General features: G+C 44.1%; 1 protein-coding gene across 1 annotated transcript; it reads left to right on the top strand.

The window, feature by feature from the left end:
• Nucleotides 1-3,433: 3,433 nt before the first annotated feature.
• On the top strand, nucleotides 3,434-18,496 carry LOC311044077 (histone-lysine N-methyltransferase SETD1B-A-like; the record flags this gene model as incomplete). The annotated part of the gene is made up of 16 exons (XM_084055498.1): nucleotides 3,434-3,571; nucleotides 3,719-3,823; nucleotides 4,416-4,686; nucleotides 4,803-4,915; nucleotides 5,092-6,189; nucleotides 6,654-7,001; nucleotides 7,143-7,347; nucleotides 7,972-8,183; nucleotides 8,485-8,599; nucleotides 9,252-9,668; nucleotides 9,962-11,014; nucleotides 11,552-11,709; nucleotides 12,523-12,648; nucleotides 13,138-13,257; nucleotides 17,137-17,274; nucleotides 18,323-18,496. 16 exons carry the CDS (start codon nucleotides 3,434-3,436, stop codon nucleotides 18,494-18,496), a joined length of 4,791 nt encoding a protein of 1,596 aa, XP_083911624.1.
• Nucleotides 18,497-18,514: the final 18 nt, after the last annotated feature.

Raw genomic sequence — 18,514 nt, 5'->3', positions numbered from 1 at the left:
ACTCCTGCCAAAACCTGTTTGATGGTCTCACAGTGTAGGCTGCCCCACCTCGCTACTGCAGGGCAGCCTTTAGTAGTTGCTTAGTAAATAAGTGTGTGTGTGTGTGTGTGTGTGTGTGTGTGTGTGTGTGTGTGTGTGTGTGTGTGTGTGTGTGTGTGTGTGTGTGTGTGTGTGTGTGTGTGTGTACTGTATATATATTTATTTATTTACTTACTTACTTACTTTTAATTTTAAGTGAATCTCAGAGGTAGAGGAGGTGCTGCTGTCCCCAGTCTGGCTGCCGATGCGTAGAACCATCGCCGCCATTAAACTGCAGAGGGCTGGCACAGTTCCCCTCCCACTAAGCATTGGTCAGATAGGCTAAGCTAAAGGACTTGAACTGTAACCTGAAAGGCTTTTGGTGCCAAGCCCTCATTGACATGAGAGTTTCTTTCTCCCTGGTCACTTGACTCCCTGTTCCCACTTGGTCACTGACGATGAATCAGATTGAAACTGAGACAGAGGAAAAAGTACTCAATCAGGTAGCCGTGGCCAGTAAGAACCTGCACCACGAGTTCTGGCTGGCTGACATAAGATGCGTGCCTCAGGCTTGGACCTGCTCGACCACTGGGGAGCCATTGTGGATGTGTGTCATCTGGGCTCAGAAAACATAGCACTTCAGCATCGCCGCAGAGCTAAACCGAGGACAACCTGTATTCTCATCCACACCAGCTGCCAGATTGGGCACTGCTACTGTACATCAGCCAACGGGGGGTCCCGCTAGGCATCCAGAGTGCTACGCCAGTAAATGGGGGTCCATACAGCCGAGCTCGACTTCACTGAAGACAATCGAGCTGTCAATACCGACACCACCCCAGGGCCCATGAGAGGAGACGCTCTTAACAATAGCTGCCTAGCAGTTTTGCGTAGACCAGGGGTCTTCAATAGGGGGTCCGGGACACCTAGGGGGTCCTCAGAGTATTTTCGGAGAGTTGGTGTAGAGGGAAAAAGATTAGACTCTCTGAGGGTTTAAACGGTTAACTGTCTAATACACATTAGCACGAACCCAAGATATTAGTAGAAAAGGTAATGTGTAAACAGTAAACACAAAGCTTTAATGTACACAACACTGATGACAGTACAGTCGAACAAGTCTATGAAGCTATCTAGGAAATCTATCAAAAAATGTATCTCCAACACTTTATACAATATGTTGTGGGGGTCCCACCATCCCTGCTTCATCTGTCTCTCAGCTAATATAAGGGGTCCTTGGGCTGAAAAACGTTGAAGACCCCTGGCGCAGACTATAGGAAGCTTAATGCTGTGACTCACAAGGAATTGTACCTGCTACCCTGCATTGATGACGCACTAAACCACATTACCAGATGCAGTTAGTTCAGCTTTCTGAACGTCCACAGCTGGTACTGGCAGGTACAGTAGAGCGTTCCCCTGACTGAGGCTTGGCCCAAATCCATCTTCTCCATCAGTCAAGGGCTGTGGCAGTTCAAGGTCATGCCCAGGCCTCTGCAATGCCCCAGCCACACACTTGGCAGGATTTCCCAGCATGCCTCAGGCCCCCATACTTACTGTTCATTGTTGTACTTGTTGTTCTATTTAGAGAATGCTTTTACGTGTCTATTGTGTGGTTATTATTGTGGTTAACCATGTTCAAACAAGGTTAGAAATGCTGCACTCATTTCATCCTCCACTGAAACCACAATGAACTCACAGTTATAAGCACAATTTCCATAATTATTCTTCACAAAAGAAACTCCACATCTATCTGCACATTTGCCTACTACTAATGAATGCATCACAATAAGGCATCTCGTTTCAACCAATGACCCCACCCCTCACATATTGTCCCCAATTGTTTTATCTGTGAGACCTTCAATACAAGTTTTTCTATATAAATTAGTTAGAAGTTGCCATGATCTCTTCCTACCGCTCTTCAACCCGCTGGCCTAGACAGCAATGTATGGTAATCGGAACAGTGGGCCCCTGACAACACTGGGCAGTGTGCACCATTGCAATTATTAATTTGTTTATTTTATATTTAAAATTTGATTTGATCTACATTTATTTTACAAATGAGGGGTCAAATACGGTACATATAATATGTTTTTATTACATTTACTTTTTGTTTGACTAATTGATTAGACTAGATTATTTCAATAATTAAAAAAATCTACACACATTGTGTGTGTGTGTGTGTGTGTGTGTGTGTGTGTGTGTGTGTGTGTGTGTGTGTGTGTGTGTGTGTGTGTGTGTGTGTGTGTGTGTGTATGTGTGTGTGAGAGAGAGAGAGAGAGAGAGAGAGAGAGAGAGAGAGAGAGAGAGAGAGAGAGAGAGAGAGAGAGGGGGGGGGGGTAATTATAAAGAAGCTTTTTTAGTACTGTAGGCCTATATTAGTTAGTTAATATTGGTCTATAGGCCTATAGCAATAGATTATCCTTAAAACTGTCACTTTATGACCTGTTTAGCACGGACATTTTTTTGTATTTTCTAAGAAAAGCAAAGGACCTATATTTCGCTCCTCCTGGATGTCAGGTCACCGTCACCAGGTGCGGAAGGATCCGTAAACACCTGCTCATCCTCCTGCACTGCAGGCTAAACATCGGAAAACCCCCGAACTCCGGACAGGTTTACACCATGTAGGTCCAACAAAGGATACCGTTCTGGTCCAGGTAAGAGCGAAAAAAATCATAAAAACATTTTTTAACCTTCGATTGTTTGGGGATATTCTTACTATTACGCAATTTGCAGTCTATACTTATTGTGTGAGAAGGATACGCTACAGGTGATGCTCTCCATCACCTGTTGGGGCGTGTTATTATAGCCCTGAAACATGACTGTCATATATTGTATAACAGTCACGGATGAACTTCAATCTGGTGTTTGCACTTTCTCCTTTTTTGGCCCGTACATCTGTATAGACGTTCAAATTTCAAATATAAAGTGTTTACCCCATGGCCACGGATGTTACAATTATGTACGGGTTCTCATAAATAGCCATATTTTCCGTATTGTTCAATAAAAAGCATTTTAATCCGATAGGTGGCTATTTTCTCCATATGATTTCAACTACATGACCCTATCGGTTGGGAGGTATATTGCACTCTGATACATTATAACTCTATGAAAAGATGGCCACCAATTGGATTAAAATGCTTTTTATTGAACAATACGGTTTGTAGGTAGGGTTTGTACAGAATTGTAACATCATTGGCCATGGGTAAGCACTTTACATTTGAAATCTGAACGTCTATGTAGATGTACGGGCCAAAAAGGGAGAAAGTGCAAACATCAGGTTGAAGTTCATCCATGACGGTCGTGACAGACGACCGTCGTGTGATCCATGGCTAGGGCGTGTTACAATGGAGGACCAAAATGAACCAGACAGCGACAATATTCGGCATATTATTTCCTTACATTTCCAGGTTTGGTGAATGTAATGGAAAGCGACCAACAAGATACTCCGAGAGAGACGCATCAACAACAGTGGAGAAGTTGCAAACTGATTATAGACCCCATGTTGACAAATGGACTGTACAAAGTGTATCGTTATGATGGACAGCATTTTAACATGCCCGTGAGTGTATTTCGTTTTTTATTTCTATTTTAATGTTGGAGCTCAGTTATTTGTTTTTATTGATGCAGTCATGCAGATGTTCTTTTATCATGCTATAGGCTAGACATAGTACAACATATGGAATGATTGTGTGTCTTATCTTGTCAGGTTCATGATTTAGGAGTGTTTCCTGTCGATGCAGTAAGAGACCCCCGAATCTGTCGCCTCTGGAGTAAATGTGACATGATTGACTTTTTGGTTCCTAAATTTAAGGTGACACATTTTTTGTCAATTATTGGCTATTATCAGTGATGGAATAAGTAGGCTACTCAATTGTTTTACTTAAGTAAAAGTATCAATACCACAATGTAGGAGTAGCCTACTCTGTTACAAGTAAAAGTCTGGTATAAAACATTTACTTGAGTAAAAGTACAAAAGTATTGGCATCAAAATAGTACAAAAGTTAAATTATTCAAAATATGCAGAATGTCCCCATTTCAAAAGTTTCCAAATAATATTATATTTAAAAAAAAAACTTTAAGCTGAAGTGGTTAATGTATGTTTTGTAATAATAATAATCAAAATCTACTAGTAAGTAACTAGTAACAAAAGTTTTCAAATCATTGTAGTGGAGTAGAAAGTACATTATTTGTCTCTGAGATGTAGTGGAGTAGAAGTAAAAGTATTGAACATTGGAAATACTCCAGTAAAGTCAAAATACCTATTTTTTTTAACTTAAGTACAGTACTTCAATACATGTATAGTACTTAGTTACTTTACACCACTGCCTATAGTAGGCTGATATAGGCTGACTGACAAATTGTGTTTGAATCATGCTTTAACAATTACCTATGTTATATTTCAGATTGATGAATGCTATGTTGGCCCCATTCCCCCCAAAGAAGTCACATTCGCCAGATTAAATGACAACGTACGGGAGGATTTTTTGACTGACATGTGCAAAAAGTATGGACAAATCGAAGACGTGGAAATATTATACAATCCTAAGAACAAGAAGCATCTGGGAATTGCAAAAGTAATTTTTGACACGGTCAGGGCTGCAAAAGTCGCTGTTGAACATCTACATGAAACTTCAGTGATGGGAAACATCATTCATGTGGAAATTGATCCAAATGGTAACACGTTTAAGAAACATGACGTAGATTTTTTATGATAAGAAGGTCTTCATTTGTATTTTGCTGTATGTCATTTGCCCTCAATACAATTTATAACTACCTGCAACCCTTCTCAGGTGAAAAAAGGATGCAATATGTCCAGCTCCTATTGAAAGGGCTGTATACTCCTGGGACATTGCCAGTGGGAAGCAGTGAAGAAACGCTTCAATATCTCATTGACAATTTGCTGGTAGCTGCAGTTTTTCATTGAATATTTTCTTTAACTCTTTGTTAATTAATTTGACTATTGCAAAGTAAGTCATGTTGACATATTTGGTATTTTCAGCTGTTAAGTAGTCTTCATACATGTTTTTTTTGTGTGTAAAATGATACTTGCAGTCTTATGATGCCGCTTGTCCTCTACAGAGCAACAAACCTTCACAAAGACAAGGGCCCATTTCCAGTCCCACCAGTGTCACCACTCCTCTCTCCCTGGACACTGCCTACTCCAGTATTTGGCAGGACACACCTGGAAGCTTCGGGTTGACCCCGCTGTCTCACGGGACCCCTCGCACTCCTTGTCTGACAGGGACTCCTCTCTCCCAGGACTCGTGCTACTCCAGCCTGCAGACTACTCCTGTCCAACAGGGGGAGCCTTCCACCTTCAGTGTTCACAGACAGTTGAGACGTAAATCGGGATGGAATTGTAATGGGAGATCCTACAAAAGCTCAGACTTGAGCTCCATTTTTAAGCACTTCCAAACACAACCTCTGCTTCCCGCCCATATGCAGACTGCAAGCAACACAGACCACAAGCCAGGTGGCTGGCATCAGAATGCACAGTCCTCTAAAGAGTCTTACGTTTACTTTAACTCTCCTGATCAGGAATCCAACGATGTATTCACTACTACCTCTAAGTCTGGAACTCTGAGCTCCAGCCCTCCCAGTGACTTAAGCATTAATATGGAGCGGAGAGGCTCCATGGAGAGGCTGGCAGCAGCATCCTCCCCGCCTGACTACCTAACATGCATTACAGATCATCTCCCCTCGCCTCTCGATGCAGATCCTAGAAGCCCCAATGAGCAAGAGATGAAGAGCTTGGACTCCCGAATCGAAATGTTACTGAAAAAACCCCAGACCTTGGACACGTCTGACCTGGAAGAAATGGGCTGGGAGGCTTGTGTGCATAACCAGGAAAGTCCCGTTTCACCTCAGTCACCTGAAAACTCTTCTGCCTCAGATAACGCACCTGTCTGCCCCCCAGCACTTGGTGGATCCCTCTCAACCAGCCAAAAGTCCTCCCACAACAGTGCAGAGGATATCAGTCCAACGCCTCTCTCTGCCAGTGGAGGGGACGAGACGGCCCAAGTTGTGGCTTCACTTTTGAGAAACTCACAGTCTCCTTCATCTCTTTACTCACATATAGAGACAGGGGGTTGGACCAGGAGGGTGGACATGTGCCACGTAAACCAGCCTCCCTTGGACAGAGATGATATAGAGAATGGATGCTCTGCATTGTCCAAGGTTATAAATAATAATAATAACACAATGATCAGTCCTTGAAATGTCTACTGTACACATTTTGTTCATACATCCATTGTACAAAATGATCAATATCCAAGAAATTTAAACCATTGCTGTTTTCTTTCTTTCTTTTTTGGGTAGTTTAAGTTTTTTCAAAAGTGGCGGTTAACCTGAATCATTCACTGCTAAATGCTTTACAGATTGGATCCTTCATATTTGATATTGAGTGAAATAACTGTTATTATTATTATTATTATTTTTGTTATATTATTATTATTATTATTATTATTATTATTATTATTATTATTATTATTATTATTATGTATTTATCATCAGGAACTTGTTCACAAAAGAGGGAACAGAAATATATCAGAATCAGTGTTATGTTATAGATAATATGAGTTACATGATCCTCTGCTTCGGTCCTAAATCTGAATCATAATTCTGTCCTGTCACCCTCACAGCAACTTCATGTAACAAGTGTGGAGCATTCTGAGAGCAAACAGTCTGGAGTCAGGAATCCCACCAAAGGGAAAGCCTCCCTGCCTTGGCGTCCTCCTCTTTCATTCATCAATGGCGCCATCCAACGGCCTCCCTCCAAGCCTCCCCCTTATCCCATTCCTGGACGCTCTCACCCACCAGTCGCTCCGTTCACTTTCCCCATTCCACCCATTCCGTCCATTCCGCCCTCTATCCTGCCATTTCCAATTCGCCTGCCAGACGGCACAATTCCCATTCCGCCTCCAGGCTGGATCCCACCTCCAGGCCATCCTGCCAGCTTCAACATGCCTCCTCCACCTATTCCTCCACACGTACTTAGACCCCCTCCACTTTTGATGTCTCCACCCTCCACCATACTCCCTGTTCGGGTCTTCCCCCCAGATAGGCAGTCTGCTGGGCATTCAGACATAGTGTGTCCCTCAGAGCGGGGTGGTGTGCCCTTGCCTTTACAGGGACTGGCCTGGCCCAATATACCCTTGTTCAACCCCTTTGTGCCACCCCCAGGCTACATGCCTGTGAGAGACGACCCCCATAAGGTCACAGTGGAGAAGGTTTTGGGCGTTGTCATGGAGGAACTCAGGTCACTCATTAAGAAGGATGTTATACGTAGAATGGTTGAGGTTGTCGCTTTCAATGCGTTTGATGTGTGGTGGGAAGGTGAGGAGCAGAAAGCAAAGGTGATTTCACTAAATATCACAATTATGGCACACAGCAATCACATTGATTACTTGAAATCCTCTTTGAAGACACTCACAATGCATTACTGTATTAGCTTGATATATTCAGTGTTAACTTGCATTTTTTGTGTCATCAGAGTGTTCCTCCTTTGAAGGCCGGAATAGAAATAGTGGAAGAGAGGGCCAAGTTAATAAATCCCCTCAGCCACATTATTGGCCAGCGAAAAAACACTCCACTGCCCTCCTTCAAGGTATTAAAATAACACATTGACTTAAAGACAATGAATGGTGATTTCATTTGTGCTATATATTCACAATGCTGGCTAACATTATTATGCAGGTAAAGAGGAAAACAACCCATCCCAGCACCTCAGATGTTCCAAAGAATTATTCAGAGGGAAATGATATTCATCGTGACAGTGCTAGTAAGTGCTTATTATACCATGCCGTTAGTTTGCAGGTTCATCAATACATTACAAAACTATTCTGTTTGTTTGTCTGTTTGTCTATGTCACTCTGGCTGAAGGCTTGTCCACCAGAGGGTGCTGCGGCTCAACTTGTTTAATTGTTCATCTAGTTCTGAATAAAGTTCTCCTTTTTCTAGATTTGGACCAGGTAAGTGATACAACCAGACATACACCTGTGAAGACGGCACCAGTTGGAGGTACTGCTCCAGCTCTGAAGCGCAGACATGCAAGGCCGCTTGAGCTTGATAGTGATGGGGAAGAAGGGGAGGAAGAGGACAATGAACCAAAAGATGAGAGATCAAACAAAGTGGAGAGTCCCTCAGTCATTGGTGATACTCCTGAAGCCCAGGTAAATGCAGATTTTACATGAAGAGTTATTCAAATAGTATAAAAGCTCCAGTGTATGAAGCATTGTTGCCCTACTGTTGACTTTGTTTACAATTAGAATTGTTGAACATTGAATTTTTGTCAATCTGTAATTGAATGACTTCTGATGCTTGGTCCGACAGAATGACACAGATAGGAAACATTCAGAGATGCAATTCCAGGTTATGAAATTGAGATGGCTAAATAAATGTTTGATTTACCATTAAACCAAAAAGTACACATGTACAGTATATTGTAAGTAGTTCTGATGGTCCTTTCAATAGTGTCTCATAGTTGATGATGACCAGAAGGATGATGATACACAAAAACCAGAGGACATTGAGGATGGAGATGTTTTTGTCTCCAGAACTACTGAAAGAATGCATTTCTCAGACACTGGTAAGTTAAAACACTCAGCTCTAAGTTGAGGTACCTGTTCAGAGTAGTGGAAAGTAACTAATCACAAGTACTCTCATTACTGTAATTGAGTAGCATTTTCATGTGATCAGCAGTTCTACTTTCACTTAAGTTGATGAAGTATTCTACTCAACAACCTTTGTAAAGGCAAGAAATGCAGAATACCCTACAGTTATGCTGTTATGACACAACCAGGTGGATATTCCATTAAAGTTTGCTTTGAAACCCTTTTTGTATGTACATATATCTGCGTAGCTGTTAATCAGAGCAGTCTTCAAAAGAGCTACTTTTGTATGAGTAGTTTTCAACAGTAATTCAACTTGAGTAGGATATTCTAGTATTCTTTCCACTTTTGCATTTATGTTCAATAAGTACATAATGTGTCAAAGACCTTATTAGGTTTTAATGTCATGCGAGTAGTGAGCAGGACCCAAACACATACAACTAGATGCAGGATAGTTCGACTCAAAAGGGTTTATTTAAACTAACGTTATCTGAAAAACTGGGCAGGCAAAAGATAAATATGTACAACTTCAGGTAGTAGATGTACGCCCAACAACAGAGAGAGATCGAGAGAAAGACAGACCGACCGTGACGGTTAATTAATTTGCGTTCTTGTTTTTGTTTTTTTAAGCGAGTCTCTCAGAGGTGGAGTCTAGCTCCTCTGAAGACTCATTATACTCTGACTCATTAGAGTCCTACTCCTCTGAGGGGAGCGAGGACTCGTCCTACCAAGACTGTAGTTCTACAGAGGACGAAGACGCACCGGAGGATGGCATGGAGACGAGAAGCATCGAGTGTGTGGTGATATCGTCAGACGAGGAGTCAATGGAGCTCGAGCCGCCTGCCACCCCCTCAGCCCCCCTCACCCCAGGTGCACAGCTGGATCTTGACCTGAAGGAGTGGTCCGAGAAGGACCTGAGGGAAGCACCAGGAGGGGGACTGCATGCCGTCAGTCATTGTGACACCAGTGAACTTGACCTAGTGAAGGAGTTCCAACCAAGCGCCTCTCCAGACCACCTCCATCCCCCATCACCTATAGGAGTTGCAGGTCACATGTCTGATATACTAAACACCATAGACTTGAGTCCTAAAATGCCCACCAATTGTGCCATTAACCACATGAACCCTATCGTCCCTTGGAGCGAACATTCAGCACAAATTGCAGATCTACAAGCTCACAATTGTGAGCTCGTAAGATCGGCTATATATTAGAGATTTGGTGTAGACTTGGTCTAACAAGGGTTTAAGTGGTTAATTATATTATTAGTGACATAAATAATAAAATGTTTTATATTCATTCAATAATTGTATGCTCTTAATGTTCAAATGTTCTCTCTGTAGTTGTTGAGCCTGATTTTGATGTAGAGATGGAGAGCCCTGAATGGAGAGTGGAGTCACTGGAATACGTGGAAATGGAAAACCTTAGGCCCCTCACCCCTACTGGCTCCTTGGTAGAAAGTGACCCAGACCTTCTTGTACATGGCAAACCAACCCCTCCTGTTGCAGAGGAGATGGAAAGGCCACAAACACCAGGCCTGGGAGTAGAGGCTCAATTGGAGAGTGAGTACATCCTGGCCGAGCTCCTTTCCCTCTCTCCGACAAACAGCGAGTCAGTGCCCAGCAGTTCCCCATCAGAGATCCAGGTGTCATACCCAGCTTACGAAGATATGCCCAAAACACCTGGCAGAGAGGACAGAGGATTGTGGACACCCCACGGCTCTCTGAGAATCCCAGCAACACCTGGCAGAGAGTTAACCTCTTCAGAGGAAGGTGTAATGCTGAGCCCATCTCTTTGCAGCCATTTCCCCCTTCCACCCCCGCTGACAAGCCACCTCTACATCTGGACTCCACAGACTCCTGGAAGAGACATGAACCGACCCCACAGAACCAAGGTCCGCCGGAGGAGGATGCAAATCATGACCGCCTCGCAAGGAAGGAATACTGGAATACCTTTATTATGCTCCCTCAGCGGTTCCCCCGTCGTAACGTCTTCTCCCTATAACCTCTCTGACTCCTCGGTAGAGACTCCTGATCTGAGCGGTGAGCGGGTCAGTCCAGTTGCTAGAGCAGGGCCCCTGCAAGGGCTGGAGAACATGCCTGGACTCCTTGTTGAGGAGAATCGGAGAGAGACGGTGAAGTCCACACGGAGGAGGGAGCGATGGAGGAGGAGGAGGAGGAGGACGTGCCGAGTGTGGAAGTGGAGATCACTGCCGAGATCTTCACACTCCTCTCGCCGTCCTCATGCCAGGTGCCGTTCGAGGTCTGAGGAGAGGAGAATACTCCACCGTTTTTGGAGGAAGGGTCTTGATGAGGAGGACGCAAGGCTGCTGCAGGCTACACACGACGGGCTGCTTCAGCAGGATAACGGCTTTAGTTGGTGGCTCAGTGACACACGTTGGATTCCTCATCCTTATATCCTTTTGAAGACATAAACCAGAAACAGTGCAGCGACTATAAGTAAAAGTGTTAGTTAGAAATCAGTGCTAGGCCAGTGATCCTGTCTCTTCCTGTGAAGAGAGCATGATGATACTGCCTCGACAGATCCGTCAAGTTGTGGTTTGTGTTCCCATACAGCCACAATTCACAAGCTGATAAAACCTTTTGTTAACCCATTCAATTCGGGAACGCATCCGTGTCATTTTAGATGTCTTTGGCTATTTTTTAAAAGTCGTGAAAATGTGTGAAAATCTTTGAATACATATTTTTTAAAGCGAACGTTTGTAAAATATTTTGTTCCAGGGACCTCCAGAAGCAAAGATGAGTTAGAAATGTTCGCTTTAAAATATATATATATTCAAAGATTTGGACAAATTTCATGATTTTTCAAAAATAACAGATCGACAAGCTCAGATTACTCTGATAGACGTTGTAACAAAAGTCATAATTGTGCATCATAACGTGTTCTTCCTTAATCTCAATCACTGAGTGGAGCCTTGGCAGAAAGTAGTGAGGATCACAGCAGCTGGCAGCAGAGCCATGTGAGTGGATGTGCCCGTGCTGAGGGTTTCTACAAAATCAGTAGGATGGATAAAATAAGATACCTCAACGATGCACTACTGACCACAGACCTTCCATCTACGAGCACACAGGTATGCAGTGAGAACACGGCACGCACCCCTCTCTCTCAAGTACATTCACATTACATTTTAGGCATTTAACTAAAGCTCTTATTCAGAGTGCCTTATGATTGAGCAAGCATTCAGCGTCTTACTCTTAAGATAACGTTTGGGCTTTTCTGCCTCCATCGTTTGTACATGGAGAGAGACCATGCAGGGGAGTGACACGCAGAAAAACAGGGGCCCAAGACTTCAGGGGACTCCTAAGCGAGAGCCTTGAAGTGAATTGTTGCCATTAACTTTGAATTTATTGTCAAAGGGCTTAGTTATGTTATGTCAATAATGCTGAAAAACTGATACAATAAAGAAACCCATCATGATAGAGGGGCTAGAGGGGTTAGAGGGGCATGCAAAAAGCAAGTGCAAAACAGCATTGGAAGCTCTGAACTCATGTTGAGATGCAGGTGCTTTAATATGGTGTTGGCATTCTGTGTAGCCTATGCATGTGCACTGTAGATCCTCTTGCAGTTCAAAATAGTTATTGTGTGTTGACTGCAAGTCAGTGTACCTGCCGGGATAGGGGGCCTTTCAGAAGTCTGTGCCTAGGGGTCCATTTTGTCATGATCCGCATATATGCGGCCCAGGAGTCGAACTGGGGACCCACTGTCAGGCATCAGAGCCCACTGTATATGGTACGCGTCGTAACCACTCGACTTTCAGGCACCCCAAGGACAGTTTTCTTAAGTGCCAGAGTCTAGTCTGGACATCAGGGTAGTCTAGCAGCTAGATAATGTCAAGTGCTTTTTGCATGGACAGTTTTTGATTGAAATCTGTGTTTTCCCACAGGGAGGGACTGTCCCAGCCCAACCACAGACCTCCTTGCGCTCTGGGTCTGACTTCAGATCTGAGCAGCGTCGTCTGCTGTCCTCGTTCAGCTGTGACAGTGAACTGGTCAGATTCAACCAGCTCAAGGTAAGAAAACAGCTTAATTTGTTCACTGCTAATAATGCAACCGGTTACAACCCAGCCTAGGAGTTACTAGGTGTTAAAAGATGGACTCCCTCCTTCTCAGTCTCCAAACAGCCAGTCTACAATATTCTGAGGAAAATACTGTGCATCGTGACAGTGCTAGTCAGTGCTTATGGAGGAGATTGTCAGGAGGAAGCAAACTGTTCACTTGAAGTTAGGCACCTTTATAGTCCAGTCCATGAAGACAGGAGCCAATCACCTGTGAGGTTCCACCTACTAGTTACCATAGCTAGTTACCAGTCACACTCAGACACCACTCAGTCACCATTCATACCAGCTGCTAGTCAATCAGCCACTCATCACCACTCAATCTCACAAGGACCAATGAGGTGAAAGGACAGGCATAGGGCAATACAGTACATAACCACAGTACCAGAAAATACACACATGATCCTGGGGTTATAATAACAAATGTTTACCCGTTTGCCCCAGTTCCGCAAGAAGAGGATCCGTTTCAGCCGTAGTCACATCCATGACTGGGGCCTTTTTGCCATGGAGCCCATAGCAGCTGATGAAATGGTTATTGAATATGTTGGCCAGACCATCAGACAGGTGAGACCAAATAATGAGAAAAACACAAATATGTATAGCTAAATCCTGAGTGTTAATTTAACCCCTACATCCTTCTATTAAAATTGACTAGACCATACCCGTAGGGGAATATGAGCACCCAACGTGTGCAGTTTGGCTTATGCGCCGAGAACAGACAGTATCAGCGATCGAAAGTGAGTTTGTACTGTTTAGTGGAGTGGTTCGCAAACGTTTTTATGTCAAGGACCCCCAAATTGACACTTGTTAGCCCGCGGACCCCCATTTGAAAAGATATGCCAGGGACCCCCATAAGAGCGTTTTTTTTTATGGCTCTAGCAGTGATTCTCAACCATTTTAATTTCAAGGACCCCCAGTTTGACATGCATTAGGGCTATGGACCCCCATTTAATGGCATTTCTATGTCTATGTCTATGTCTTGTCTTATATAGTAAAGTCCACGGTACATGCTCCTGTCGCGAACACGAACACACACACACACACACACACACCACGGTACATGCTCCCGTCGTCCCGTCGCAAAACACACACACACACACACACACACACACACACACACACACACACACACACACACACACACACACACACACACACACACACACACACACACACAGAGATCGTCCAGCGCGTTTGTTTAGATCCAAGTGATTATCAATGATAGCGGCTACACCAGGCGCGCGGATCTCTCTCTATCTCCCCCTCTCTCTCTCTCTTTCCCCTCTCCTCTCTCTCTCTCTCTCTCTCTCTCTCTGTGTCTCTCTCCCCCTCCCTCCCACGCTCTCGCTTGCTCTCTCTCTCTCTCTCTCCCTCCCTCGAGCCGTGTATGCGTTGACACGCATATAGGCCGCGGACCCGTCCACCCCCCCACCACACACACACACACACACACACACACACACACACACACACACACACACACACACACACACACACACACACACCCACACACACACACACACACAGAGAGAGAGAGACATCTGTAAGAATGTTTTCTGTGTAAACGTGCGTAAATGATGTCACCGCAGTTGATGTGCTGCGGTGAACGGAACGCACTCGCGGTCTCGCAGTGAATGGAATCATGTGTCTCGGTGTTGCGGTGTTGCCATGTTCGCTTATTGTAAGCGCTTTATTGGCAATATTGGTGGTGTTGTGTTTTGCCGTTGGTTGAGAAAGCGCAGGTGGGTGTGGGGACGCGTTGTGAGCTTGTAGATCGGCTGTTTTCCAATAGGCAAGGTATATGTGTGAAGGCGCTTCGTTTGGCCTTCTTTTGATAGACCTCGTTGCTTGTAGGGTTCGTTTGGTTTGGCCTTGTTTACTGCTTGTTTCTCTCGCGAAACCTGGCAACGACGCATGCGCAGTTTGATGAAGAGTCCCCCCAACCAAAACCAACCAAGACTCCACCACCGTGAGGTTACTAGAATTATAGTAGGAAATGGGAGGGTGGGCGGGCGGGCGAACCTCTGACGTCATTCTGACTCAGCCATAAACAAACCATGGCCAAGTCACTATGACAACATAAACAAACCACCGCCACGTCACTATGACAACATAACCATAAACAAACCACGAGTCAGCTCCATATATGGGCACAAAAGCGGGCATGCCCATATATGGGCATACACTGATGACATCAGGAATCTTCATATATGGGCAAGGACTGACAGATACAGAGATCTCCATATGTGGGCATAAAAGGGGCAAGGACTGACAGATACAGAGATCTCCTTATATGGGCATATCAGCAAGCCCATATATGGGCATATACTGTACTGATGACATCATGGATGGGCATAAAAGGGACAATGACAGATACAGATATCTCCATACATGTGAATGAAAGAGACACAGACAGACGGGTACTCTGACAAAGCCCCCGACATTATGACTCAGACATATTGGTCGAATCGGCAGTGCGACTTAGGGCACGTACACACTGCAGGACCTTAAAGTGGTCGGGGGGTCATCTGATCGTTAAGCATAACATACTGCAGGAGTTTATTTCTTGAAATCGGCTGTCATAATGTCGTTGTGGTTTTCACAACACGATTGATCCCCGACAAGGGCTGACACACTGTAGGATAGTTCACTAGGATGCTATCTCCAGAGTCAGACCCAATACATACATTTGTGTTTATTCCAATTCATTTTAATCGACGTATCCCGTGATATGCCTCTCTCCCTCTCCCTCTCCCCCCTCTCTCGCTCTCTCTCTCCCCTCTCTTGCTCTCTCTCTCGCTCACACGTCAAGAGCGCAGAAGCGGTCAATGACAGAGTTGCCATGTCCGCTTATTATAAGCGACTTTGGGATTGTTTTTCTGTAAAGTTGCTTGAAAGTGTAGTTGCTTTTTTGCCCTTGTTTCCTAATGTTGTTTGAACCAGTTGTTCTCAAACATTTTCATGGCAAGGACCCCCAAATTAATAATAATAATTAATTGTCCACAGAGGCGCAGACCTCCCCCTTCTGAAAACATGTTGTGCCATAGACCCCCATACAGATCTGTGTGGATTTGGAAAATACTCCACAACCCCCCCCCTAAATATCTTCTTTAAAAATAGCCTATCTACAACGTGAGCTTGTAGATCGTCTATTTTCAAGTATCCAATGTATTTTTATATAGGCTTGAAGTGCTCATAGTCGCTTTTGTTGGGCTTGTTTTCACAAAGTTGGTTGCTTATTTCTCTCGCAAAATCTGGCAACACTCACAGACTACGAGACACACACACACACACACACACACACACACACACACCGCTCACTCTCTGTGTCTTTCTCTGTCTCTCTATCTCCTCAGTGCAATAGTCTCAAATAAACAGCCCCCCTTTGAGCACGCTTGCTCACTCATTCTGTTTTATAATAATGTTTAACTTAATACAGGACTGGACGGTAACTGTGTGGGGGATCTGTTTGTTGTGGTCAGGTCCACCGACCTTCCATAGCCACGGTGGCTGTAATGTGCTTTCATTGGCTGTAGCGTGCATCTCCTCGCAAGGTGCTCGCAGCCCCGTTCATAGTGTATGATATTGTCTGTTGTCCTGTCCCAGACAGATCTGAATATCTAACAATTTAGATATCTGAAAACGGTCGGAAAGCCGTCGCAGAGCGGAGAATCGCGGCCACATCGGGTCGCAGAGCCTTTCACACACACAGAGCATTATCTCGCCGATCAAAGGCCGATCTGCGTCAGGTCGGGAGGTTTTGTCGGCGAGCGCCAAAAAATGTCGGCGACAGCAATATCGGACCTAATGTCTTGCAGTGTGTACGTGCCCTTAGGTGTGAGGGCCCCTCACACAGAAATGGCCGCGTAGCGGCCCAAACCTCTAATTGTAAAAATGACCCATACACTCTGACAAATGACCCATCATCATTTATGTATTTAAAACTTCAGAAAACACATCATTTTCAGTGGTGCTGAGGCATGTAGACACGATAAAGATCATACTGTGGATCACAAGAATACGTTGCTATATCAAATTAAAACACACTAAAAATATAGCAGCACTAACTAATAATAACAAATACATAAAAGTGTGTGAATTGACAATTCAACTAAGATGAATAAAATGGGAATGAAAAATCGGTTGGATCGGGATTGTGAATGGCTGGGATGAGGATTAGCATCTGCAAGTCTGAGGCCATGCTTCTCGGCAGGAAACTGCTCCAGTTAGCTCCAGAGACGTTGCCCCAAATGAAGCACCTCGGGGTCTTGTTGAAGACGAGTGAGGGGAGAATCAGAATCAAATTTATTATCACATCACAGGTTTTCCGGTGCAAAGAATTGGGTGTAATTAGTTTTTGAGCTCCTATAAATGCGAAGCAGGGTGATAGCACAACTTCTCCCCAAATTATTAAAGGTTAAATGTGTTACTTTTCCTCCTCAGGTTATTGCAGACATGCGGGAGAAACGATATGAAGATGAGGGTATTGGAAGTAGCTATTTGTTCAGAATTGATGATGATACCATCATTGATGCCACAAAGTGTGGGAACCTAGCCAGGTTCATCAACCACAGCTGCAATGTGAGTAAATCCACAGAGGCAATACAGACACTTTGTCTCTGTTGGGCATAAACCTTGTATCTCCGTGTTTCATCCTTTCATGTTTTTTTTCATAAATTAACATAGCTTGTTGTTCTTGTACATGGCCATGTGTATAAGCCACCATGTGAACTGTGACCTTATTGTCTCCGCCAGGCCAAAGGCGTGGCCGAGACTGTTTTCGCCGCTGTCTGTCTGTCTGTCTGTCTGTCTGTCTGTCTGTCTGTCTGTCTGTCTGTCTGTCTGTCTGTCTGTCTGTCTGTCTGTCTGTCTGTCTGTCTGTCTGTCTGTCTGTCTGTCTGTCTGTCTGTCTGTCTGTCTGTCTGTCTGTCTGTCTGTCTGTCTGTCTGTCTGTCTGTCTGTCTGTCTGTCTGTCTGTCTGTCTGTGTGTGTGTGTGTGTGTGTGTGTGTGTGTGTGTGTGTGTGTGTGTGTGTGTGTGTGTGTGTGTGTGTGTGTGTGTGTGTGTGTGTGTGTGTGTGTGTGTGTGTGTGTGTCCATCCATCCATCTGTGCCCCAAGTTTCTCACATCGACATGTTATCTCACAACTTATAGGCCTCGTTTGTGCCAGATTACGTTTTTTGCGTTTTCTTCAAAACACACTTTTTACTACTACTCCTACAGATTTTGTCCAAAGTTAACACAAATCGTTACACATTATCTCTGTTGTCATATGATCAAGATGTATGAGTCTATTTTGCAGATCCCATTACAATTGGCTATGACTGCCTTCCAAACTTTGCAGGCTCAGTGCAGGCACACTTTTCTTGTTAATGAATATGATTCCACAGTTCACTTATCAAAAATTTATATTTGTTTTCTTAAAGGAGAATGAACCTACGCCACATTGATCTGTTTGTTGTTGATTGACTTTTTAAATTGATATTGAGGGATTTATTGATTGATATTGAAGGATGTGCAAGACTCTAGTGTGGTTCTGAAGGCAAACGTCTTACACACTTAGTTACAAACACTAACAAACATGATTGGAACTAACTTAATGTGCCTCCTGTGTCTGTTTTGCCGTTCAGCCTAATTGCTATGCAAAGGTAATCACAGTGGAATCTCAGAAGAAGATAGTGATATACTCCCGGCAGCCTATCAGCGTCAATGAGGAGCTCACATATGACTACAAGTTCCCCATTGAAGATGAGAAGATCCCTTGTCTGTGTGGGACAGATACCTGCCGAGGGTCCCTGAACTAAAGATTGACGGAGGGCTTC

This window comes from Gymnoscopelus microlampas, assembly GCF_963454915.1.
Source record: "Gymnoscopelus microlampas genome assembly, chromosome: 4".
NCBI classification, from domain to species: domain Eukaryota; kingdom Metazoa; phylum Chordata; class Actinopteri; order Myctophiformes; family Myctophidae; genus Gymnoscopelus; species Gymnoscopelus microlampas.
Note: the sequence above shows the minus strand (reverse complement) of the source record. Positions and strands in the feature narration are given on the sequence as shown.